Source organism: Talpa occidentalis, unplaced genomic scaffold (assembly GCF_014898055.3).
Source record: "Talpa occidentalis isolate TD23 unplaced genomic scaffold, MPIMG_talOcc4v2.1 talOcc4.9, whole genome shotgun sequence".
Lineage (NCBI taxonomy): Eukaryota > Metazoa > Chordata > Mammalia > Eulipotyphla > Talpidae > Talpa > Talpa occidentalis.
The window spans coordinates 112299800-112327351 of NW_023605305.1; the positions used below are offsets into that span (position 1 = coordinate 112299800).

Consider the following 27552-nt stretch of genomic DNA (forward strand, 5'->3'; position numbering starts at 1 on the left):
ATAATTTACTTGTTTATTACAATATGGGTATATTCTCTCTCCTTTGACTTCATACTTGATAAACATCTATTATATGCTAACCTCTCTTTTAAGTACTGAGATACAATAGTTAACAAAACAAGAAAAGCCCTATCCATCTATGGATTACATTTCTACTGGGAAATAGGCAATAGAGATAGATACATGAGAGTGAGTATATATGCACACTCACTTGCACAAACACATAAACTATAAGAAGCACTAAAGAAAAGAAAAGGTCAGAGAAGAATATTCTGCAGTTAAATGCTCTACCCTTGAACTATATACCCTCAGAATAGAATATTCTGTGTTTGAAAGAGAAAGAGACAAAGACTGTGTGTGTGTGTGTGTGTGTGTGTGTGTGTGTGTGTGAACTATAACAGAATTTCTATTTCTGGGAGGGTAAGAAAATGAGGATTTGATGTGACACAGCTAGGAACCATAAATACCATAGACCTATTTAGCACAAAATATTTACTAGATATTTAAGAAACTGGTAGTTACTTGAATTGTAAAAGAAACTGTGTGGTTGAAGTATTAGATGGGAACAGAGACTTCTTATTTCAGTTTAATGCTTTTTGGATTATGACAAATAAGGCATGCATTGTATGAGAAATAATAATATGCATTACATATTAAAAACTAAATTGTTTAAAGTAACTTACCAAAATTTTTCTGAAAATAGAGGATATACATTATTAGAATTTGTATTTTTTATATATGCATTATTATATACTGTATAAGGAAATTTTGCTCAGTGATATTATTTGTACTATGAACTATAATCAGTAACTGTATATGTCAGTTGCTATTAATGATACAAGGTAGTTGGAAATTAGAAAATATGCCATTAATTATCTCAGTAGTATTTGTATGCTTTGTTGAATATAATCTCAATTTAGAACTTAGATCTGTTCCAGACCTTCAAAAGTAGTTTTACCTTATTTAAGGAACTTTACATTTTCTCCCAATAGTATTCTTGTTCTTTAATATAATTTCAGTTAAGAACATGAATTTGTTCCAGACCTTCAACTGCTTACTTAAGAATCTAATAAAATATTTGACTCCACTGAAAGGATGGAACCTTAAATGAATTTGAAGTAAGTTTGAGAGAGGACAGGCTTGAGGCATACAGAGCATGCCACTTTTCCTAATAGGATGTTATGACCTTATCTCAGTTTGGAGTCTCTAAATTAATACTCTCTGAGGTAGGATCCACACACCTATCTGTGGAATATGTTAAGAATATTAGAAATGTTACTAGATATTGTCTTGGTTAATAGTACATTATTTCAAAAGTTTGGAAATCACTGATACTTAGTTGTTTTGGCTACCAAAAAAGTACAGTTGGGGTTGAAGAATGGAGCATTTGTAACTCTCAAAATAAACGTGGACTATGAACTCAGATATTTTCTTTCCTGTCAATAATGGTTAAAATTTGAGTTGTAGCTTTTTTGTTTTAATATTTGTACTGTTTGTATACCATGAATGGAAACTTCTAGACAAATGTTTTCTCAAATTTCTATGCCAGCTGAAAATACAGATAATATTTATGTTAAAATTGCATTCTTCCCTCTCAATTTGTTATAGTTTCAGACCATTGCATATTGGGCAGCTTGACCAGTGTCCAGTTTGCAAACATTTTCTCTTACTCTGTATATATCATAGTACCAAAGAGATGCTACCTCTCCCCATACCCCCTCCATAACTTCCATGTAACCAATACATTGTGGTGTGCATCCTCTGAGAGAACAGCTTCATGATGCTTCATGGTGACTATAACTTAGGAATATTGATGTTTATATCTCAGATATTCAAGATCAAGGCAGTCCAATTGGCTGAGAAACTCCTTCCTGCCTTTAACACACCTACTGGGATCCCTTGGGCAATGGTGAATCTGAAAAGGTAAATTTTTCTTTTGTGCTTATTCCTATTCTGAAAAAAAAAGATTGATTTTTGGCCTTTTTAGTCTTAAAATCTTCTAATGATCTACCCCATTGTACTTTTTATTAAGACTAATTTTTTAATCTGTACATATATGTAGAAGCCTGTATCTTGAAAACATTTTCAGATTTTGAATATGCATTCTTTTGTTTCATTTATTTATTTTTTAAAGATTTATTTATTTATGCATACAAGAACCGAGGTAAAGGCCAGAGGTGTGGGGGAAGGAGAGGATTCAACACAGAGTGGGAAACAGAACAGGTAGACTGACTGAAATACACTGCTGAGGGGAGCAGCAGGCAAGTCAGGAGAGGTCTGCCGTGCCATGTGGGCAACTGCTCCCTGGCCAGGGATTGAACTCCTGCTGCAGTGGCTGCGGACAGCTTCATAGGTTGCGTCTTAACCCCTTGTGCCACCAGGGAGGCCCACATTCTTTTGTTTTAAACAATTCTTAAATCTGTCTTAATCATTCCAGTTTCAACTGTTTGAGTATAGATTTCTCTTTTTCATCTGTATGGTTATAAAATACTTCTTGTATTTGTTTATTCATTGACATTTGGTGCTATAATGGATTCAGAGTGTTATCTCTCCAGATTTTTTGCACACTGCTTGTTGGTCTTCTTTTAAGTGAAAACAGAACATGGTATGCCTTAAAGTCAGGGCTTCTGCTGTGGAATGTTTGTAGGGTCCTTAGTATATATTTACACTATTAAAGTTCAAAGTGAATTCTTAAAACATTCTTTGCAGTCTGTTTTGTTCTAGGAGAAAGCACTTGTTTCAGTTAGAAATAGATGAAATATTTTCTTTGGACAATTTTATAAACATGCACAGATTATAACTAAAATTTGACTACTGTAAAGATTTTAACTTTCGTTTAAATAATAATTGCTAACTGAAATTTTTGCTGCTCATTTTTTTCTCCAAATAAAATTTACTATCCCTCTTAATGCTGAAACTTGAAAATTATGCAGAAATTTGACTCTTGGTCTGTTTGTCCCCAGACCTTTTAGAATAAAAATTAGGAACATTTGTTTTTTGAGAGGAATGATTCTGTGACAGTTATTATTTGAAAAAGCTAATTCATTTAAGCTGTTTATTGCTAATGCAGAACTTCATGAGTTTAGATTTACATTCAGAAACAAGCATTTAATACTGAACATTAAGTGTAACCTTTTCACTTCAGGCACTATGTCTTTTATAACTTTTGAGTTTACAATCTTGATAAAAAATATTGTCTCTACTTAAGTTTTATGGTCTTATGGATTTCCAAAACAGGTTTGTATAATAATACTTCCTTTAAAAATTTCAGCAAGTGTGATGTTATTTGTAGATTTTTATCAATTGCTTTTATCAGGTTGCCAGATGCATTTCTTCCTGCATTGATGGAGATGATCATATTTTTACAATTTATTTGCCACAGTCAGATGTTAGATCAGTTTTGAATTCCTGGGATATTCCGTGTCTAAGGAGTATTATTCTCTTTATATTTAACTCTATTTGGTATTAAAGTTATCTGGTCTTGGGCCTCCCTGGTGGCACAAGGGGTTAAGCACCACACTGTGAAGCAATCCGTAACCTCTGCAGCACGAGTTCTATCCCCAGCCGGCCAGGGAGCTACCCACATGGCACAGCAGACCTCTCCTGACTCACCCGTTACTCCCCTCAGCAGTGTACTTCGGTTAATCTGCCTGTTCTGTTCCTCACTTTGTCTCTGGTGAATCCTCAGACCCCCTGCCTCTCTGGCCTGTTTCCCAGCTCTTGTATGCACAAATAAATAAATCTTAAAAAAAAAAAAGTTATCTGGTCTCGTAAGATGAGGTGGTGGGACATAGTCTTTCTTTCGTTTGTTCATTCCTGAAAGAATTTCTTTAATACTGGTGTTACTTCATAAATGTTTGATATGTTCACTTATGTAACTATCTGGGGCCAGAAAATTTCTTTGTGGTTATTTTATGATGAATTTAAATTATACAATAATATAATATGGTATATATGCGATTATTCATATTTTATTTTCATTTTGTGTCAGTTTTAGTTGTATTTTTAGGGAATTTGTACATATTTAATTTTTTTTTATTGCAGTAGCATCAGTTTACAACGTTGTAGGCGATTTTGAAGTTTAGGATCACACCCTTCAGGTGTATGTTAAACCCCACCAAGGCTCAGATTTAATGATTGCTCCCATGAGGCTATATGTAAAACAAAAAACAAAAAGTGTTGTTTAGAATTTAGTATTTGAAAAGTGTTTAAATGCACTGTGAATGAAGCTTTCATTTGGTTCATGTGGCCAGTAAGTTTTTATAGCGACGAGTAACCTGTTGGACTTAGTAGGTGCTTTGTGTTATACTTAGGCATGCTGTCACCCATTCCCTGTGCTTGCACTCTCCCCAAATGGCATACTTTATTCCTTAAATGATAAAAGAAAGTATGTTTCTTGAAATCATCCATGGATTTTCATTATGTTCGAATATAAATTTTAAAATTTTGCCACAGCCTGCAAAATCCTTGTGTATTCTGGATTACATCTGGTTCTCTAACCTCGTTCTTCTTCCTTCACTTCCCTCTCTCAGTTACAGCCATTCCAGTGCCTGTGTGAAAATTCATACATTATCTAAATATATATAATTCATGTAATTAATTCTGTATTGGCAACCTTTTAGTGTATTTGAAGAATATATATTTGAATTGTTTATATATGCATTAAAAATTCTGTAGTAATACATAAGAAGCTAATGAAGGTGTTTATATGTGGGACCTGGTAAGGTAAAGAGAAATGAAGATGAAATAAAATCTATTTATAATATAAATTTCTATATTGTTTTGATTTTTAAAACACGTGAATGTATTACCTATTCAAAAGAATTTAAAAATAATAAAATACTACTTTGGATGTAAATAAGCTGTTTATGTTAAATGTAATTATTTCAGAGAGATTTATTTAAAATTTATGTATTCATCAAAATAAAGTTTTGGTCTTTTTCTAACCCAGTCTGCTTTTACCTTTGCCTCCCTTCAGTGGTGTTGGGCGAAACTGGGGCTGGGCATCTGCAGGCAGCAGCATCCTTGCTGAGTTTGGTACTCTGCATATGGAGTTCGTCCACCTCAGCTACTTGACGGGAGACCCAGTTTACTACAAAAAGGCGAGTCTCCTTGTTTGCTTTGCTTTATTGTAGGGTCCTCTATGGTTTACCCAAAGACTTGATTCATGTTTTTAAAATGTTTGCCTTTCTAGAAGTATGTCTATCAGTATTCTGGCCTTTTATTCTTTTTTTAAAATTATCTAAAGAAGTGTCCTTTCTATTTTGAACATTTTAAAAATATTGTTACTCAAGAGGTTGTAACATGAGTAGGCTTTTTTAAAATCCCTTTGTCATTGATACTTAACATTGTACTGAAATGCTGGACTGCATGAGAAGACAAAGAAAACAGAATGAACAGAAGGTCTAAGAATCAAAAAAGAAATAGCCATTATTCACAGACTACGTGGTTATTTGCAATATGAAGAGAGCCTACATTTGTATTATTAAAAGCAAAAAACTGTATATTTAAATAAAAGCTCTATTAGATATTAGAGATGAATAGGATTTTTCTGCATCAGCTATAATGGGCAAGAAAATATCATTTTACAAAAAAGGGATAAATGCTGTACATCTGAAACTTAATGTTACAAACCAGTGTTACTTTAATGAAAAATTTTTAAAAAGAATGAGAAAGTAAACATCATATCTTACATGGTAATAACAAAAGTATGTTTCCTACAAATAAATCTAATGAAAGATGAAGCTCAAAACTATTGAATGGCATTGAGAAGAATCTAAAAATGAAGAGATGTATCATGTTCAGGTACAGTAAGCAGTATCATGAAAAATCCAGTCATCTCCTTGTTGTTCTGTAGCATTGATTCAATACCCTTCAAATCATCAGTGACTTTATTTTAATGGAATATGGCAAGAAACTTTTGAAATTATATATAAAGGAAACATTTCAGATGCTACTGAAGAAAAAATATGTTGGGCAGATTTGCATTATTTCCTTTATCAACACTGACAGTGTGGCTGATGGTCAGCAAAGACCTTAGAACCATCTGTGTGTGAAAGCATCTGTGATATGACAAGCTTGTTGTAGATTATAACAGTTAATAATAGGCACTTAAAGGCCTAAATTTATTTTATTATTATTTTTTAAAGATTTATTTATTTATTTATACAAGCACTGGGTACAGTCAGAAGTGTGGGAGGGTGAGAGAATTCACCTGAGCCAGAGCGGGGAGCAGAACAGGCAGAAGAACCGAAGTACACTGCTGAGGGGAGCAGTGGGCAGCAGGAGAGGTCTGCGCGCTATGTGGGACCCTCACCCGTGGCCGGGAATTGAACCGGCGATGCAGAAGCTGCAGGCAGCTTCGCAACCCAGTGCTCAACCGCTGCACCACCAGGGGAGGCCCTAAAGGCCTAAATTTAAAAGACAAAATTAATAAAGTTAAAATAGATATATGCTATAACCCAGATTTTCCACTTTTGGTGTATACATTTACATCATAGAGATAGAAGTATTGTTTGTATTAGCAGTTTATATAATAAAACTCAATACAGCAATGAAAATAAATTATGGTTATAGTCATTAATTAAAATGACATAGGGAAATATTTTATTTTTCAGAGAACCTTATGTAAACTTTATACTAACAAAGGCAAGGGAGGTGGAGTTGGTTCTGTAAAAGAAAAAAGACCCATAAAACCTAAATTAATATAAAGCCTCAATGACATTTGTTTATGTTAATTGCATTTTAAATCTTGTTTTGCTTAGGTCATGCACATTAGAAAACTACTTCAGAAAATGGATCGTCCAAATGGTCTTTATCCAAATTATTTGAACCCAAGAACTGGTCGCTGGGGTCAGTGTAAGTATTTCTAGTACTATTAATACTTTGGTAGAAAGTTGTTTATCATAAAACTCTTGCTTGATGTAGTGCAAAGTACATCACACATAGAGTTAGAAACTCTCAGTGTGTAACCCTGTTATCTAGTTGAACTTACTTTTCCTTTGGCAAGTTTCTAATTTCTTATAGCTTCAGTTTTTCTACTTATAAAATGGAAACAATAATACCCTGTTACACAGGGTATTTTATTTCATGTATGTGTAAGTATTTTGCTAAAATATAATGTGGCATTTGTGAAGGATTATACTTTAATCCCTTATATTTAAATGTAAATAAGAGCATTCCTTGGGCTAAGTGTCTGTTAAAGGAATAGTAAAAATAAGTGCTTGTGTTGAAGGACTAGAAAGGGCAGGTGCTCTTTGACCAGCTGTGTTCACCCATTGATTTAAAAAGAAGGTATCAGTGTCTATTATTTACCAGTTTTCTTTGCTAAGTTCTTAGATAAATGAATTAAGAGTTTTAATTTTAATGAATTAAATTAAGACTGGGAATGGGGAAAGGATATGTATGACTTGGTCAAAATCAGGGACTGTGCAGGCTAGCAGAGCAGGCAGATGCACTTAGAAGTAGTTAGAACATAATGAGGTAAATGTTATAGTAGGGAAATTTCCCAACTGCCATGTGAGACTGTGGCAGAGGTGATCTCTCTATCTCAGGGAAAGGGTTTTGGTTTGGGAGAGGTAATTCTTTAGAGCTTTAAAATTGATCTTTGGAGAAATTGATTTTCAAAAAATAATAATGTCTTTGTGGCAATGTGGGGCTTATGGAATTTTAATAAATTAAATTATGAGTTTGTCAATGGATTCTCTCCTAAAATATGGTAAAAGTAAACAAATAGAATTTGTAACTTTGCCCTTTTGAGAAGTAGTAAAAAAAAGATAAAAGTATCGTTCACTTAATTTTATATATGCAGAAGATGACATTTCCTACCAGGAGCAGGAAAACATTGGCCGTGGAAATGTCTTTCAGGCTTCTTGAAAGAAAATTGTCTATTTTATGAAAGGAAATTGATTGGTCAGTAGAGTTACTGTGTATCTTTCATGGATATGGGGATAGATCAGAAATTTTTTCCCCTCTCTGAAATTCTTTATAAGTAGTTCATTTCCTCTTTTTATCTAAAGAAAATATAAGGTCTAATGTCAAGACAGGGTCAGACTGGTACTTTCTGAAAAAAACAAAACCCTGAGTGTGACATTTCTAAAATGTAAAATTGTTCTTTTCTTATTCTAGATAACTCTAACTCATTTGGATGTCTACTCAGTAATTTGGGTGAATTTTATTATAAATCTTTTCCCTTACAGTTACATTATGATTTGGAAATAATCTACCATTGGGGAAAATTATGTTCCTTCCCTCTATCATGTGCCAGTTATAGATTTATATAGTGGCATAACTAATTGTAGAAAGTAAAACCATAAAAGTATTTAAAAATGGTTGAGTGTATTATCAGGAAAGTCTCTTGTGAGCAGATCACATGAAACAAAAACCATAAAGAAAAGGTTCAGGTTTTACTATATATAAATAGTAGTCTCCTACATGTCATAACTACAGGCAAGTAACAAGCTATGGAAATATATTCGAACATATTTTATATAAGAACTCATAAGGTCGTAAGAGAAAGATGATCATCCCAGAAAAATCAAGTGAAAAAGCAAAACACAATGGACAATAAACCAGAGAGAGGCTCATCTTTAGCCCTAATGTTAGTGAAGGTATACGACGCATGGAGACAATGTAGTGTGTGGGGATGGAGACCACGCAGGGAGAAACCCTGTCTCTGGCAGCTGGTGCTGCTGCACTTCAAGTGAGGAGCCCACAGTTTTTGCTACTGTATTTGTAGCATTTCCATAGACTGGTCCTTTGCCCCTCTCTTTTCTCACTTAACCATTTCCCTAATCAAATCAATGCAACTTTTAAACAGAAGACACTTCTCTCTCTTAAATTGATAAATCAAATAAACACGTCTGTATTCAGAGCTTTGAGAAGTGTGAAAATTTGTATGCCCTTTGAACCAGTGACTCACTTTTTAGGCATCTATTCCGAAGAAGTTTTCAGAAATTCGTGTGTATGTGGTTTATTTACAGTAACAGTGGAGCAGTTTATAATATAGGGATAATTTGGAAGCATTCTGTAGCAGTGCTGTGCGATAGAGCTTTCTGTGATGAGGGAAATATTCTGTACTGTGCTATCTAAAACAGTAGTCACTGCTTTGGGGGGCTATTGAACACTGGAAATTTAGCTAGTATGATATTGGAACTGCATTTTAAATTTTACTTTTAATTAAGTTTAAATTTCTACTTGTTATTAGTGCCTACCTGATAGGACAGTGCAGTGTTGAAACCTTGTATCAAAGATATTTGGTTAAATAACTTGCAGTTCTTTCCGATGTAGTATATCATGCAGTCATTAAAGGCTTTTTTATAGATAGATGTCTAGAAAGATATTTATAAAGACAACAAACATTTTAAAATTATAAACTGTATTAATATGTTACATGTGTTTTTTTCTGAATGTTCAATTCTATTTCTTTTACCTTTACTAATCTAAATTTGATAATATCTATTGCATTTGAAGTAAGATTTTTATTTTTTCAATAAAAAAGAGAATGCCATCTTCCACACCAAAATCTTTAAATACTGAAAAAAATGAAATCACTATTTGAAAATTGCCAGCCTCTGAAACAGTGAACAGTATAGCACTGATAGCATCTTAATTATTAAAAATACAACTTTCTTGTCATCAGATGGTGTTGTAAAAATTGTATAGCAACATGAATAAGAAATTATGCTGTTTGCAAAAATTAACTCAATTCATCACAGACCCTAAATTTAAAGAACCAGACTGATCTGCCTGTTCTATTCCCTGCTCTGGCTCTGGTGAATTCTCTCACCCTCCTGTGCTTCTGACTGTACCCAGTGCTTGTGTAAATAAATAAATACATCTTTGAAAAAAAAAAAAATAAAGAACCAGACTGATAAAACTCTTAGAACAAAACATGGACAAATCTTCATGACCTTGGATTTGGCTATATTACTTCAAAAGCACAGGCAACAATTAAAAAAATTGAGACATTATATTTCACTAAAATTGAAAACTTTTGTGTATCAGATGGCACTATCCTGAGAGTAAAAACCCGCAGAGTGAACTTTGGCAGCTCAACAAGGAAGGACGAATAGCTGAACAGGCAAATGGCCAGAATAGACATTTTTCCCAAGAAGAAAGGGAATGGAAAAGCAGCATGTGGAATAGAGCTCACATTGTACATGTCTGTGACATGATCTAGCGATGTTAGTCATTAAGGAAATGCAGGTCACGATGAAGCACATGAAATGCCACTTGACACTTGGTAGGATGGCTGTAGTCAGCGACAGAAGGTGTGTGTCTGTGTGTGTGAGAAAGAAACTGGACCCTTGTGCATTGTTGATGGAAATGTAAAATAGTGCAACCACTGTGAGAAGAGGTTCAGTGGTTCCTCAAAAAAATTAAACGTAGGATTCCATGAGACCCAAAATTCACCCTCTAGGTATATACACAAAGATTTGATGACAGTTTCTCAAACAGAGTCGCTTGTCAGTGTTCACACAGCACTATTCACAGTAGCCAGAAGGAACAGCTAAAGTGCCCAGCACTTCAGCACAGACAAGTGAGTAGACGTATGTGATATATCCACAAAATGGAATATTGTTCAGCTGTAAAGAGGAATGATGTTCCTCCACATCCTACAACACAGATGCTAAGCCAGTCACAAAAGAACAAATACTATGTGATTCCACTGATATCAAGTATCGGGAGTAGTCAGGTTCATAGATGGAAAGTGGATTAGACTACCAGAGATTTGGGTGAGAGAGGAATGAAAAATTACTGTTCAGAGTTTATAAACTTCTTTTTGGTGTGATGAAATATTTTGGAAACAGTGGTAATAGTTGAACATTATTGTGCATGTAATTAATATCACCAAATGTTATACTTTAAAATGTGGTTAAAATAGCAACTTTCACTGTTATGTACATTTCACCATAATAAAAGAAATTGTAAGCAAAAAAGATTTTTTTTTCATTCATCCCTGTTTTTTCCAATAAATTCAGATTAGTTCTTCAGAATATATTCACTCTCAGCAGTTAATTAATTTTAAGAATTTATAGTTATTCACTGGTTATTTTTGCAAGAGGTCTTTAAAATCCTAGGGGAGCTGCTTTGATATCGCTTTAGCAGCTGTGGCCCTTACTAAATTGTCCAATTTGTTCCTTTTAATTTTTTTGTATATTTTACATCAGACTCTGCAAAGTATATCAAATTCCATTATTATCTTTGAGCAGTATACATCTGTCATGTCTATAAATAGTCTGCAAAACAGTGAATTGAACTGAAATTTAACAATTCAGCTTTGGCTAACTGTATTATAATTAGAGTAATGATAATGTCTGTGACATGCACATAGCAATCACAGAAAATAATTACTGGTAATTACCTTCAGGAAAAGCACTTGGCAGCACACATAAAAGAACATAGTAAGGAACCTAGATTTAAAGGCACATCATTATTATTTCTCTTTTTTTAACTTTATATTTTCACTGGTTTTCTAAGTGCAAAGCTTAGTCTACATCTTCTTAGGACCAAAGTCAAGAAAATATAGGATATTTGTTATTGCTGATTCATTAATTTTAATGAATAGAGACTGTATCACAACAGAATTCAAACTCCGTGAAGGCAGAGTCCTGTCAGTTTTGCTTACTCTTGTATTTCTGGCACCTAGAACAGGGACAATTTCCAACTCATAAGAGGTTCAGGAGAGAGTTCTGAGCAAGCGAAGTGAAGAAAATAATCAAAGAAAATAATAGAAGAGAATTTTCTCAGAGCTAAAAGATAGCAATATTTAGTTGGACAAATGCCCAGCATGATGAATACAGGGGTGCAGGGGAGACTGTACTTAAATTTAACCAATGTCAAAATGGAGATTCCAAAGCTTAGAAAGGTGAGTTAAGTATGAGGAGGGGGAGTGAGGCTACATTGAGCTATAAAATAACATCAGATTCCTCACTAATGATACTTGATACAACAAGACATTGGAACAGTATCTGCAGGAAGCTCTGAGGGAAAATGATTTCAAATATTGAATTTTTTACCTATATAGAGTAAAAGTGCGAGAGAATAATAAAGACATTTTCAGACAGCATGGTTTAATCAGTATGTCTGCTGATACTGTAATAAGTTCTTATTGGGAAATTGTAGAAGAATATGATTCAGTAAATGTGGTATAAACTAAGACATAACACTGTGGAAATAATTGGTCTCAGGAAAACAAGTAGCTCCAGATGATAGCTGTATAGTGTGTTTAGAGAATAACCAGATTGGGGAGAAGGTCTCTAGGGGAGTAAGAAGGAAAGCAGTGACTGAATGAAAGTGTAATTGAGATGCTGGGAAACAATAAAAATGGTAAAAAGATAAGGGACAATAGGAAGGCAACTAGAAAATCTGAGGAAAGAAGCTTATGTAAGAGGGTCGTGTTTAAAAGGTAAAGACAAGTAAAATATAGCATGATTCACACAGCTGACCAAGCCCAGTAAGAGACTGGGCAGCTAGTAACGATATCGTCCACTGAGTCATTCAAGGCATTTTGACATAATTACATTATCTGGGGATATTTTGTCATGGTTGTTTTGATACAGCTGTTTTAAAACAGTGGTTCTCCAAATAATTTCACTGTCTTTTGGTTTATTACCAAATAATGTGTGCCGGAGGCATCCTTAATCATGACACTGTACAAAGTGCCTCATAAGAATGAGAGGCTAGACTCGTACATGCTATTCATTTCATGTTGTTTTAATATTTTACAAGTCTCTGTTATCTTTTATAATTTTTTGTGATTATAAAATATTTAAATAACATCTAAGTGTAATTTGCCCTCTAAATCTATCATTATATATTACTCCCATCATAAAACTCTTAAATGTAAGTATGATGAGTTTTGGAAGCTATTAGAAATTTAACTGTGATTTTTTTCTGCAGTCTGTAGCTTAGACTTATAACTCTGTCCTTTACTCCTCTAAGTGTCTTCTCTGATACCTCATCACTTAATGTTAGAGAATAATGTGTATCTAAAACAGAGGGTTCCTTCTAAATATTTAGACATAATAAAGGAGATCGATGAAGTAACAAGTAACAAAGTAACTTCATTTGGAAGTGAATAACCATTTTATGTGAACTTAACACAGTAAATCTCTGGTGATTATAGAGGTCATAAAAACTATCCTTGGAGGTGAGTACTGACTCTGAGAACCATATGAGGAAGACTTTGGGTATGCTAGTAATGCTGTGTATTTTTGTCTTGGTGGTGGTTTCTGTTGGTGTATATGTGAAAATTTATCATATGCATGTATATTTATGGTCAAGGAAGAAAGTGAGAAATAAGAGCCTTTGAGACATAGGCTATGTAAGGTGGAAGTGAATTATTAGCCTATCAGCAGACATTGCTTAAACACTGGCTATGTTTTTTTAAAAGGTTTTGTGCTAGGAAGTCAAACTTAAATTCAACCCAAATTTATTTTTGTGAGCTAATAATATAAATAGTATTGTGAGTTTCTCACGAGCAGGCAGGCTTATGGTTGTTCCCATAAACCACAAAGTTGTCCTTCCTCCTTAATTTGAAAAACTATTGATAATATTATATGAATGATTGAAGGGTTATAAGAAATGTGATTATTTTTCTTTTCATGCAGGGAGGATGTAAATGTTAAAACAAAGGTCAAGAATGTAGTTTTATAGGCAGTCAGGGATAAAGGAGTATGGTTGCCTTGGGAGTTACAGTGCTAAATTGGATAGGATTATAAGTATAGATGGGTTGGAGCAAGAATAAACCCAGGACAAACAAATAAATACTGGTGGTTGTATAAATACGATAAAAGTAGCATTTCAACAGCTTACTGTATTATGCAAGGTGACGTTACACAGGAATTCTTGTATTTTCTTTTAGATTTTGAAAAATTTGCTACCTACAGCACAGAAATTACTATTAACCATCCTAAGAAAAATGTCTGAGTGTGCTCCCCTTGGCTGTCAGATTTAAATATATCTCTTATATGTAATTATAGCCTATATAACTAAAGCCATTAATATTTGAAAGATAGTTACTTGCAGTTCTGGAAAAGTTTGGATGTGTGAACGTGCAAGCTATGTGATTGAAGAGAAAGACTAAATATGAGATGCCACATTCAGCAGAAAAATCTTTTGTAGGTAATTGGGTACATATGCAGAGGAGAGTGATTATAGTGTGCTCTTAGTGGGCTAAGTTCAAACTATGTTGGAAATAGGCATGTCAATGTAATTTTTAAACTCACTAGTTTAGAACTTTAAACATTATTGAATTGTCCTTTCTTTCCTTTACCTATGCCCTTTTCTCTTTTGTTACAGATCACACATCAGTCGGTGGCCTGGGAGACAGTTTTTATGAATACTTACTGAAAGCATGGTTGATGTCAGATAAAACAGACCATGAGGCGAGAAAGATGTATGATGATGCTATTGAGGTAATTGTTGTCAGAATTCTCTTTTAGTTAGCATGTTTAATGTACAATATATTTGACAGTGACTGAGGGGCGTCTTCTGTTTTGTCAGATGTATTCACTATAGAGTTTGTTAAGTCTTTTAATATAAAAGTCTTATTAAGTTTACCTTTTTTGTGGTATTTTAAAAGAAATTGTTGAAAGAGGGCCTCCCCGGTGGTGCAGTAGTTGAGCACTGGGTTGCGAAGCTGCCTGCAGCCTCTGCAGCGCCAGTTCGATCCCCGGCCATTGGGCGAGTGTCCCACATGGCGTGCAGACCTCTCTTGCCGCCCGCTGCTCCCCTCAGCAGTGTACTTCGTCCGTCTGCCTGCTCTGCTCCCTGCTCTGGCTCTGGTGAATTCTCTCACCCTCCCGCGCTTCTGACTGTACCCAGTGCTTGCATAAATAAATAAATAAATCTTTAAAAAAAAGAAAAGAAAGAAATTGTTGAAAGAATTTAGTGTAGCATATTTATGAAAATTTATTGTAATTACTTTTAGTTATTATCTAGGAGACAGGAAAAACTTTGACACACATTTCCATAAACATTTCTTCTCTGAAATGATCTATTGAATCCACACATTGAGTATCTTGTGGGTAAACAATAAGGACAAGCACTTGCATAGTACTTTTCACATACCAGCCACTGCTCTAACCTCTCTACATACGTGGAACTACTTAATCTTTATGGCCATTTTGCACATGAGGACCTTAAGGCACAGACAGAGAAGTGACTTTTGCACAATCTAACTTCAGAACTTGCTCTCACAACCTCTGACCTGTGTAGTTTCAGAACATAGTGCTGTGACATTTTAAAATTGGAGCAAGTCTCATTCTTGGAAACACTTACATGTGTTGTTTCCATGCACAAACTGAGAGAGAAAAGTATATTAAGCAATTAGTAAGTTTGTTTTCTTTCTGATCCAATATAAACCCATGTCCTTTAAATAATTTTAATTATTTTTTAAAATAGTATATTTTGTAGATAACTACCATTCTAACTATAGCCAGTGATAATTATTCTGAGTTATAATTGTTGTTTTGTCTTTAAATTAAACCAAGTATGTTATTACCCATTTTATCCCTTACTTTTTAAGGCACTAAATCCCTATAAATTGCTTATAAAAATGTATAGGAGGCAAACAAGTCTGTGGCATGTAGCTCTTTGTCCATGCCCATTGTAGGCATTCAGTAGAAGTTTATTGAGAGATTGTGCTAAGAAATTCAGCTATGGATATGTGACCAAGAATCTACATTTTAGTGTGTGGCTTATAAAATTCTTTATAAAGTATTACAGTTTAAAAAGTTGGAGTTTCATTTGTTATTAAACTTTCCACCTAGATATCTTTGTCATCCTAGAAAAGTCATCAAGGAAAAATGTAAAGGTATTAGAATCATAGTGTTGGAGTAGCCCTTAGTCATTCCCGGTAGACTGAGAGACTGTGTGTGTTTATCATTTTCACTTGCCACAATACCTGAAACATAACAGGTGTTCAATAAATATTTAATAAATGAATGACTAATAGATTTATTTGTGAGAAAGCGTGTTGTCATATACCAACTAATCATTTTTTTCTTCATAGTTGGATGCTTTCTTGTAATATTTTAAATCTAAAACCATTGTTTTGTTTCACTTTGTTTAAGTCTTCCTAATGGAAAAGGAACATTAGATTTGTCATTACCTTTTTAACTGTATGTACTTTGAAAGGCATGATACCTGTTTTGAAAGTTAATCTCATAAAATCATTTTCTGTGAATTAACTGTGTGTTATGTGTTGTAAGAATCTTTCTACATTGTTTTCTTTGTCCTATTTTTATTAGTTCTTAAGTCTAAAATGGGCTCCTATTAAGTTTTTAAATAATCACTTGACCAGCTTTAATTTCAAGACATGATCTCAGGGGTGCAGTTTTTTGCAGTGTGTGTTTTGTTAACTCCAATAACTATTATTAATTCTGCTAGGAGACACGATACACAAATTGTAAGATTAATGACATGGACTGTAAGGAAGCAATAGGAAAGATTATTTCATTCTAATTGAGATAAGTCATATTTAAAATCTGCCTTTCTGAACAAACCTCTTTCATTGAATGCATTCCCATCTCATTCTCCTCTGTACTCACAAATACCCTTATTCCTGGCTCCTCCATCTTCGCTTTCTTTTTAAAAAATTTTTGTTTTTTTATAGGTTTTATTTTCTAATCAAGTTTATATTTAGTCTTTCATTTTTAAAATAGTGATGTGGGCGTGCAGACCTCTCCTGCCGCACCTGCTGCTCCCCTCAGCAGTGTACTTCGTCTGTCTGCCTGCTCTGTTCTCCGCTCTGGCTCTGGTGAATTCTCTCACCCTCCCGTGCTTCTGACTGTACCCAGTACTTATATAAATAAATAAATAAATAAATAAATCTTTAAAAAAAAATAAATAAATAAAATAGTGATGCAAAACATGCTTTTTAAAGATCATTTTGGGACAAGAAAGTAGTGTCAATATTTGTGAAGATTTCTTTAACACTTTTTAACAGAAGAGCAATAATGTTACTCCTTGTTGCCATTCCATAGTTCAGCATTTATATAAATTGAACTCTTAGACATTCTTCATATTTTTATAGAGACAGAGCTGTAAAGGAAATTTCAGGGGTTCATAAGTGAATTACTGGTTAAAAACCCCTATGTGTACCCACCATTTACTTTAGTTCTAGTAAATTCTTTAAAATATATTTGTATATCTTCTAATTATAACAAAGTAAGATTAATGTTAAAAAGAATAGAAATGACAAAAATATACAGAAATTGGAACCCAAACCATAGATATTTAAATATATGTTTATTGAATGCCTTACATCTAGCAAACTTGCTATATGCCATGAGGTCCGCAAAGATAAAAGTCATTGTCCCTGTAACTGAAAAAATGAATTCTTTCTTTTTGTGCTTCATAGTGTTATGGTTAAAAGAAAACAACAATAAAAACTTAAAATCCAGTGGTAGTTCCTTATCATTTTGCTTATCAATCACCCTGTATTCCCCAATAGACCAAACAGTTACTAAGAGTACTGTTTATTTATAAAAAGACTTGCTAATTTAACATTTATTGAGTGTGTATTACACATACAGACATTGCGGAGGATAAGACAATAAATGAGGCGAAGTCCCTATAGTTCTGCAAAACTTACATTTTAATTATAAAAAATACAGAGTAAGTTTTTCCAAAGCTGATTTTTACTGAGCTTGTCAGAAAATAACCCATAATAAAAATGTGGATTAATACTTAAACTCCTTTATTGTCAGAAAAGTATAGTATCTAGTCATTTATAGTAACTTCTACCAAAGAGAAGTGAATTAATGCAATTTTCTTATACTTTTCCATAGGAGTATTTCTAATCCATAACCTCTTCATTAGTCTGAGAGCTTTAGCGGCGAGGAACAAATCTCTTAAAAATCTCATTTTAAAATTAAATATGATTGTTGAACTCTATTTCTTGTCATATTCAAGTTTAATATAAACTACTTCATCACTCACACCTTTTGAGTAAATCCACATTTCAGTAGGCCTCTCCCAGTCACGGGCACAGCAAGCAAAGCAAGTGCCTGAGTTTGCGAAGTAAGGGACTAAGAAGCTAAGGTTGAACTTCCAGGTAGTTCTGTAAGCTTTATAACATAACGTGTTTCACCTAATTGTACCTTTTTAAATTACTTTGACAAAAGGTATAGCTATTGATACCTGGAAAAATAGAAACCATCTTAACTAATTTTTAAAATTGTATTTTTCTGATTTACTTAGGAGTTTTTCCTACTTAGTTTATGTTGTAGGAAAGAAAATAAACTAGGAAGGTATAAACTAGTTATACCTTGTCCTCATGATCTCCATTGACTGGTTATTATGAATTTCATTTAGTTCAAGAATAAAAAATTCTTAAAATGCGTAGTGTTATCTTAAAAGGTGACCTTTAGACTAGGTCTTCCCTCTCCTACTGTGTCTTTTTACAGTATTGACTGAGGAATATTTTTTCAAGGTTAGATGCAACTTAATTACTCACGCCAAAATTTACTTATTATGAATTAAGTGTTCAGTTTAGGAAAGTTACTGTTTTTCAAGACATCCTGTTATTATCAAGGTTTAACAGTAGCCAAAATGATATAAGAAGTTTAAACATAGTTTGCTTTTAAAATCTTAAATATTTACTTTTTCTTGTAGGCTATAGAAAAACATCTTATTAAGAAGTCCCGGGGAGGTCTTACATTTATTGGAGAATGGAAGAATGGGCACTTGGAGAAGAAGATGGGGCATTTGGCTTGCTTTGCTGGGGGAATGTTTGCACTCGGAGCAGATGGTTCCAAAACTGATAAAGCTGGCCATTATTTAGAGCTAGGGGCCGAAATTGCACATACATGTCATGAATCCTATGACAGAACTGGTAAGACTGTTAGTAAAGCTAATTAATTAGCTAAAAGAACCTCTAAGTTAAAACTATGTCCAGGAATTAGAAGGAAAACAGTTTATCAGTTTATTCTAACACAGTGAATCGTAATCTTAAGAACTTAAATTTTAATTCTGGAAATGTGTTCCTGCATCATTTTTTAAATTATTCTGAAAGCTGTTACTGTTTTTGTTAATAAAGATTTTGCAGTAATTGTTTTAAAGACAAGAGGTAGGGTATTTGAGGATGTATAGAATATACATTTGCTATTATTTAAGAATTCATTTTAGCCATTCATTCCAAATTTAATTAAACCAGTTACTTAAAAGAACACAAAATTGACTGATTTAGAGGATGCCTTGCTTATCCTCTTGTGAAAGTAAGACTAACCAAAAGATAATAGTGGTTATATTGAATGTGTAATTGGTTTCTCAGTGACCTAATAATTTGTCTTATTACCAACAAGTTATGAGTTGCTTATGTGCCTTTCACTAAAAAATGCCCTCTGATGCCTGCTTTAGGCAAATATGTAGTATTTCTGGACTTCAGTGTCCTTATCTGTAATATGAGGTGATTCTTAGAGTGACAAAAATTGGTGGTGAAAAATATATATATAAGAGCATAGTTATACATACAGTCATAGATAAGTAAACAGTATTTATTTGTTATAAACTTTTCATGAAGAGAAAAGAGAAGGATCATATGTTTTGCTTTTAATAGAACTTTCTACCATCACTGCAGTGGTTTTGGTTTTATGGGATTTTTCTTGGGATTTTCCCTGAGGGCATTTATTTCTTAGGTTTTCTTTTGGAGTGCTAAAGACAGCTTTACTTACACCTCCTTAGACCTGTGATTATTTGAAGCTTATGGGTTTGCTGTTGTAATGCTGATATTTGGCCACAGCAGCATTTGTCACGCCAACAACGATGGAATGACTATTTCTGGACTGCCAACGTTATGGTTCTTGTGTTACCTTCTCTGCAAAAACATAAAAATGTCTGGCATTGTATGAAAGAGGTATAAGACCTTGAAACTAATTTAACCTTTGCCAGTATTTACAGCTAAGTAAAAAGAAAGAAAGATGCCAGCTAAAAGTGGTAATTGTGACTCCAGTAACCCAATGGAGGAGGACCTTGTTTATATTACACAGGTTTAGGGTACTGATGTAGTTAGAAAGAGGTTTTTTAGAAGTCTTCCATGTAGGTGGCAATACCTGATGGAGAGAATCCTAATGTTACCACAATTAAAAGAATACCTTATTATTTAAAAAAAAAAAAGTCTTCCATGTTACGCTTTATTCCAGCCTGAATGGAAATCATGTTCAAGGAATAGTTGCAATGTTGAAAGATATATATAATGGCCTTGTTTTATTCAAGCTGGCAAATGGGTAAAATTATTGTTGAAATTCTTGGTGACTGACAATTTGAACCTCTTCCTTGCTACAGAGAATTTATTTTTAAGTTTTGAAATATGTTGTTCCTTAAATACTGTTGTTTGCTTTGAAAAAGTTTATTATCTACAGCTAAATATAACTCAAGATCTGAACTCTTAAGTGTTTTCTTATATATGTATTATTTTGAAAGGACTTTAAAATTGTCTTTTTAAAAAATAATTCTGCATTGTACGGTTATCTGTACTGCTTTAGATGAAAACGGAATATGAAATGTGCTTATGTCTAGCTTTGCATTTGTTTCCAAAGGATTACAAGATTCTTGTTAGTATAGGCTTAGAAGTATGTTAATGTTTATCGTTTATGAGAAATACTTCATGTTAAAATAATAGGTATATTTATAAGTCTATTACAAGTAAACCAAGTGTGGATCTTTTAGTCATTGATTTTGCAAAATAGCAATTAAAGTAAAACAAATAACAAAAATAACTTTAACCTCATTCTTTCAAAGGAGAAAAAAGCTCTGGCAAATACGAAACAAATTGTTTATTCTGCTCATTTAATTTTTTTTTTTTTTTTGGTCATATAACAGCATTAAAACTAGGTCCTGAATCATTCAAGTTTGATGGTGCAGTAGAGGCTGTGGCGGTCCGGCAGGCTGAAAAGTATTACATTCTCCGTCCAGAAGTAATTGAAACCTATTGGTACCTGTGGCGATTCACTCATGATCCAAGATACAGGCAGTGGGGCTGGGAAGCAGCACTGGTAAGTATTTTCTCTTATGCACAAGTGTTCAATCAAGCTGCCCCGTTGTACTGAGCATCTTCATCCATGTTAGCCCATGTTCATTACTTGCAGGGCTGCTTTCATTTCATCGGATGGAAAAGCTATTCCTTAGTTCATTTAAAGTGCTAAGATGATCCTTAGTACCCTCTGAATAGTTCTCTGTTACAACTGTTATCTTTTAAATGCTTGCCCATTCTTATTGAATATAGGGAAGCAATCAAAATTTTCACTGTTACACAATTTCTTTGCCTCAATGCTTAACTTCTGGGAAAAAAAAATAGATCATTGTCAAACTTCCCAACTCACAGCCTGTGTAGATTGCCCCCTATTCACTTCAGCTTGTGTTCTGAGTAATTCCTTCATGAATCATCATAAGATGATACATTAGTTTTTTAAGATTGAAAGACAACACACACACACACACACACACACGCACTTGCTAATGTTTCTATCAGACATTTATTGTACATGGACAGCATTTTTCAATCTAGAAAAAAAGATCTACTTGAAATGAGGCGTTTTTTCAAGGTTTACTTGTATAATACTGGTTTTTTTTAGACAACCTCATGACTGTCAGTACCAGTGGAAGAAGAAAATCATTAGTCTTTTCATAAGAGTAGATCTCCCTAACTTTAGAACCATTGCAGAATTCCTAAAGGTCTTTCAAGGGGAAGGAACTAACAAAGGATTTTTAGTGAGAAGTAACAACAAAAGGATCTGATCGTTACCTACAAATAGGTAGGTTTTGAGGACCCTGCAGTAATCTAAGAATATAATAGTCCCCCGTTAGCTGCTGTTTTGCTTTCCAGGGTTTCAGTTGCCTACAGTCCAAAAATACCGTTTACAATCAGGTATTTTGAGAGAGACAGCATTCATTTAACTTTTATTACAGCGTATTGTTATAATTGTTTTACTGTATTGTTGCTAATCTCTTTTTGTGCCTAGTTTATAAATTACACTTTATCACAAGCATGTTTATATACACCAAAAAAAGGGATATAAGGGTTTAATACTGTCTAGTTTTAGACACCCACTGGGGGTCGTGGAATGTATACCCTGCAGATAAGAGGGTCTGCTGTACTATGAACTACAGGACCTGTAGGTATCGTTTGTCATTCAGACCTAGCTAGTCCTTATGGAATTTTAACAGTAAGGTACAACAATAATGAAGGTGGTGGTCATGTAGCACAGGAACCGATGCAGCCCCTATTGATGCTGAGAGAGAATAGTGATATTTTATCTTGATTCCTAAGTAGGAAAAAGTAAGGTGTCATAAATGATTAGTTTTGGTGAGGGAGAAATTCTACAGGAAACAGGATACCTCAGTTAATTTTTCCAGTAGGAGGATATTCCATTTGATAATAAATCTTACCCTAAAACCATACAGTTCTTATATAAATATCTGAGGTTTTGATTATAGTTCCTTTGCATGTCCTTCTAAAGTTGAAATTCTGTGGCATTGATGCTTTCGTCTGGTCTCCTCCACAGGCTATTGAAAAGTATTGCCGAGTCAGTAGCGGATTTTCTGGGGTGAAGGATGTGTATTCCTCCACTCCTACGCATGATGATGTTCAGCAGAGCTTCTTTCTTGCTGAAACGTTAAAGTAAGTAGATGCCTTTTGAAATGTGGTTTTTTTTTCGTGGGCTGATTTTGCTGTATGATTAATATATGATCAGTTATAGGTAAGTGATATACTAAATTTTATTACAAAATTTTTTTAATGTGATTGGGTCTTAGATTTTTACTGGCTTCTCAATAATGACTTAGACTATGGGGTAGATATTTTGTTAATTAAAGGGCTTAATACCTTGATTTTGTCCTTATTTCTTTAGTATACATTAGAATTATCTTCTTAAAACCCAAATAACTGGGCCATCCAGAGTTTTTAATTCAGTAGGTCCGGGGGGAATCTAAGAATTTGCATTTCTGACAACTCTTGATGCTTTTGATGCTGGTTCTGAGAATACGCCTGAACTCTCTGCTGTAGCTGCTGAAACCTGTTAGGATTAATCAGATCTTGATGGTGGTAGATGGTTTATAAGCAAAGCCACACATCTTGCCAAGAGGAAGGTACATAAATGGAACAATGGAAAAGAAAAATGGATTTATCTGGAAGTAATCTTGGATTGCTTATTTGGATTTATCTGGAAGTAATCTTGGTATCTTGGATTAACCTGGAAGAAGCTAGAGACCTTAAATATGTCCCTGTCCCTAAAGACTTAACAAAGTGAAAATCTCTTGATATCTTCTCTTATATTTGCTATTTCTGTTTCCTGTATATCTGTACCTGAATGTCTTATAAACAAACTTCATTCGTTCAAAAAAGAAAAAATATTTTCAGACATTCTTTAAGTCACATGGAAGTAGATTTATCAGTAGATAAATAGGTCAAAAATTTCTACCATCCTGGAGTTTATATATTATACTATTCTTGGTATAATTGAAGGGATTTTATACATTTTGGTTTAATTGAATGTGTGTGTCTCAACATTACATTTCCTAAATGACTATTTTAGTTCATTTGTTCTTTTATTATCCTTAGTACTCTTATTTCCCCCTCTTTTCAACCTATTTATGATGCAGTTATTTTTTTCCTTCTAGTATATAACTGAGTCTGTCGTTTTTGTTAAATTATTTCTTTATGTTGCCCTTCCTTTCCATATGGCAGTTGATCCAAACCCAGGTCTTTATTGCTGCTGAGATAGTTTAGAAGATCTATTTGGTAGTCAATTCCCTGCCCCTAGTCATTCCTTGTTTTTATTCATCTTTTGTGCTTATGTTTGCTACTGTCTGAGGTAGTTGAAAGCTCTGGACCGAAAGGTAAATCCACGGGAACTCTAGCTATACTCTAGCTGAGTGAGCGTGTCCAAATAAAATCCCTTTGCTTTTAGTTTTCATATCTGTAAACTGTGGAATTTGACCCAAATTATGTAAGATATTTTATCTTTTAAAGACAGAAAAATTATAAGTAGTACAACAAATATGTGTGTGTTCTTCACCTAAATTTGCCTGTTGTTACTTTTTCCACATTCTCCTCACAGCCACCCCGTGTGTGAACGTGTGCACAAATGCATATGCGCACACCCACGTTCACATTTGCTCATTTATTACTGTACAACTTGAAAGTTTTGCTCACTGGCATTATGATACTTGTGTATCATACTCTTCTTTTCTCAAGAAGAGGACATAATCCTACATAATCACAGAACAGTTATCACATTTGAGAAACTTGTGCAACAATGCTAGTACCTAAGAGGTAGTCCATTTTTAAAGTCCTCAATTTTTCTAATAATATATTTTAGCAACCCCAATCCAGGGTCCAGCAAAGGATCATTTGTTGTATTTGGTTTCCTTGTCTGTTTAATCCCCTTTAAACTAGAATAGAGTTTCTCTGTTTTTCTTTTGTCTTTCATAACATTGACATAAATATTCAGCCTAGTTGCTTTGAAGAATGTCTTCAACTTATTCTGATTGTTTCCTGGTGATGAAATTTAGCTTAAACATTTTGGCATGAATATTACACAGATGACGTTTTTCATTCATTCTTCTGGCATCGTGCATGAGTGAAATATTACTATGTAATAAAATGCTGATATTTGAGATCGCTTCTGATCTTAAAAAGAAATTGCTTGGTATTATTGCTGTTATATACCATTTTCTTCATGTCACTTTCCTCCCGCGCAAAAGCTAAAGTGGTTCATTCATCTCTAACTTCATTTCTTGTTACTTTGCATTTTATTATCTATTTCATGTTTAATTGGCTCTAACAGAAATGCCTTTATCCTTCTTATCAATTAATGCCCCTCTCATTTCTGAATTCAGTTCAGATCTGTCTCCTACAGATTGGCCTTCACAGTTCATTCTCTAATGACTCATCAGTTCAGACTTTGTGCACTTTAGTACTTGGCCTAGGACTGTCAGTATGTGGCAGCTGCTTTTCCCTGTCCAGCATGTATGTGGAATATCACCAGTTGACCTTGGTACTTTTCCCTGCCAAGTTCAGGCCATATCCTTCTCAACACAGTACCCTAGGTAACTAGTCACATCTATCTGTACATAATTGCTGCAGTATTCACATTCAGAAAAAAAAAAAAGTTTGCATTGGGAGTCATAAAGTGAAAAAGGTAAAGCCAAAGTACTTACACAAATAATTATAACAAAGTCTATTGAATGCTGCTTTCAGCACTGAGCTTCCTGACAGGATGCAAGAAAGAACACATCCTTCCTGCACATTGTCATCGTCATCTTGGGAGTGAGGAGAGCATATTACTTTGACAGATGAGACAAAATATTTTCTTAGTATTATAAGATGCTTTAATTTGCATAGCTCATTTTTTTAAAAAATGAACTATTAGGTAAACCATATGAAATTACCCTTTTTAAAAATCAAAACAGTTGAATACTGGCAATTTCATGATTCAACATAAAACATAATGATAAATATCTTCAGTGATGTTGTAAATAATGCAAAAACACTGTTAATGTGACTTACTCTTTATAAAAAATGACGGCATAATATTAAAATACAATTGAATCAAGACATTTCTGTGATTAGTATAGTTAAAAGTTTGTATTTTTCTCTAATCAGTGAAATAAAGTTTTGTCAGAAGCTGAATAACAATAATTTTATTATGAATTCATTAAAGGGAAGCAATGTGTTTTTGCTACCAGAGATGGCTTGGTAGTGGCAACATTAAATAAGCCTAAGTAGAGGGCCATTTTAGCTTTTCATGTTGTCATGGATGCTGTGCTGTAGATATGCTATATCTATGGCTGTTGGTATACATTTTCTATTTCTTTTGTTTCCATCATTAGTGCCAAATTGATTCATTCATTTACCTTATATACTGATGGCACAATATAAACTGTACTGAGTAAGTTCAGACGTGGATTCCTTCAAACACTTTCCTTAAAACTCTTACGCTATCATGATGGAATTAAACATGCAAATTTGCAAGAAATACTAAATATATTAAGTGCATAAGAGAAATGTTAACAAAATGCAAGACCTTTTAGAGGAGGAAGAGTTTACTTAACCTGAAAGGAAGGTTTCATCAAAGTGGTGAAAGCAGACAGTAGGTATGATACAGTGGTTTAAACAGTAGGTTTAAACCAGACAGTAGGTATAATACAGTGAACTGGTATTCAGGAGAGTAACTCTAATGCAGACAGTGGAGTATTAAGAATGAAATAAGAGCTTTCATGGTGGAATTGACAAGCCTTATTATCTTATTAGATATATGGAGATTCAATAAGAAGAAAGAATCAGGGATAATATTCATTTCCAGTGTGGATAACTTTAATGATTATGACACCAAGTTACAAGAAGAAATAGATTTTCAGAAAAGTTAATGAGTTATTTTGACCTCTGCTCCCAAGAGCCATTTACAAATATAGATCTGGAACTCAGAAAGATTTTGAGGATGAAGGGAACTGAGACATATGTCTGATCCTTTGAAGGTGCCTGTATCTAACAAAGGAAAGGAGGTTCAGGCTTAGCTTGGCAGAATGAACTCTTGCATTTACCCTCTGTTTTCTTGAAAGCCATTGAAATGAGTTTAGGGGGCTAATGATATAGAAAGGGTAAGGACAAAAATAATGAAAAAGAAATTGACAGCAGATAAGAGATGTCAGCAGATTTTTTAAATGTGGAAAACAGAGTAGAGAAAGCTAAATGCCTGTGTCAGGAGAAGTAATTTAAAGCTAGTTGATGACTGCTAGGAAAGACCCAGGACCAAGGTGCAGGTAAGATTGAAAACTGTAGGGTTTTTTTTTTTTTTTTAAGTACATAGAAGTAGTAGTTAGACCCCAGATCCACTCTTGCCTTATCTCCACCATGAATGAGATTAGAGATTTCTTGATTGAAGAGGTCAAATCATAGAGACTCTGACTGGGGAAACTATACCCATCTGAAAGCAGACACGAGATTGGAGGATTCCTTTCTAGAAAAAGTTATTAGTCTCCAAGAAAAATACAGATGCTGATAGGCGAATTTCTCTCAACAAAATGTCCTTGTTCTCACTCAGCCCCTAGTGGTGAAGAAGCCACAGCAAATACCAGTAGGCCCTTAGTCCGAGTTCCGGTGCCTTGTTGTTAAATTATTAGTTTGACAGTGTTGAGTTAGGAATATTTATCAAACTGTGGACATACAAGATTTGTGTGTGTTCTTCGTGCATGTTATACTATGAGTTTTTAAAGTTTATTTTAAAAAGAAGTAACACATTTACCTTGTGTATACACGGAAGGTATCCGGGGAAAAAGTGAGTGCCTCGAAGAAGTGACCTACTTACAATTCAGGCTGAAATACCATTTTAACAGGGGAAGGGGATGTCGGCCAGCAGGGGAGAATCCATGCTTTTCCCCTGTCTTTTAAAGACGCATGCATCTTCCTTAGTAGATGAGACGGGAGAGAGCATAGTTCATGACACAATTTGTGACGATGCCGTCCAGCCTCCTCTCCTGTAATAAGATTCCGTCTTCCGTGATCGATGGAATTTCCGGGGGGGGTGAGGGGGAATGTATTGACAG

General features: G+C 34.1%; 1 protein-coding gene across 2 annotated transcripts in view; it reads left to right on the forward strand.

Annotated features, from left to right (window-relative positions):
• The window catches only part of MAN1A2 (mannosidase alpha class 1A member 2), an 83926-nt gene that overhangs the window by 43702 nt on the left and 12672 nt on the right, over positions 1–27552 (forward strand). For both annotated transcript variants that reach the window (XR_005123150.2, XM_037500645.2), the window contains exons 6-12: positions 1829–1923; positions 4979–5102; positions 6765–6858; positions 14305–14420; positions 18625–18844; positions 20830–21002; positions 22512–22627. Coding sequence is in view for 1 of the 2 variants with exons in the window: in XM_037500645.2 (XP_037356542.1) it covers positions 1829–1923; positions 4979–5102; positions 6765–6858; positions 14305–14420; positions 18625–18844; positions 20830–21002; positions 22512–22627 (938 nt within the window). In the remaining variant the exon portion in view is untranslated. The remainder of the gene's footprint in view (positions 1–1828; positions 1924–4978; positions 5103–6764; positions 6859–14304; positions 14421–18624; positions 18845–20829; positions 21003–22511; positions 22628–27552) is intronic.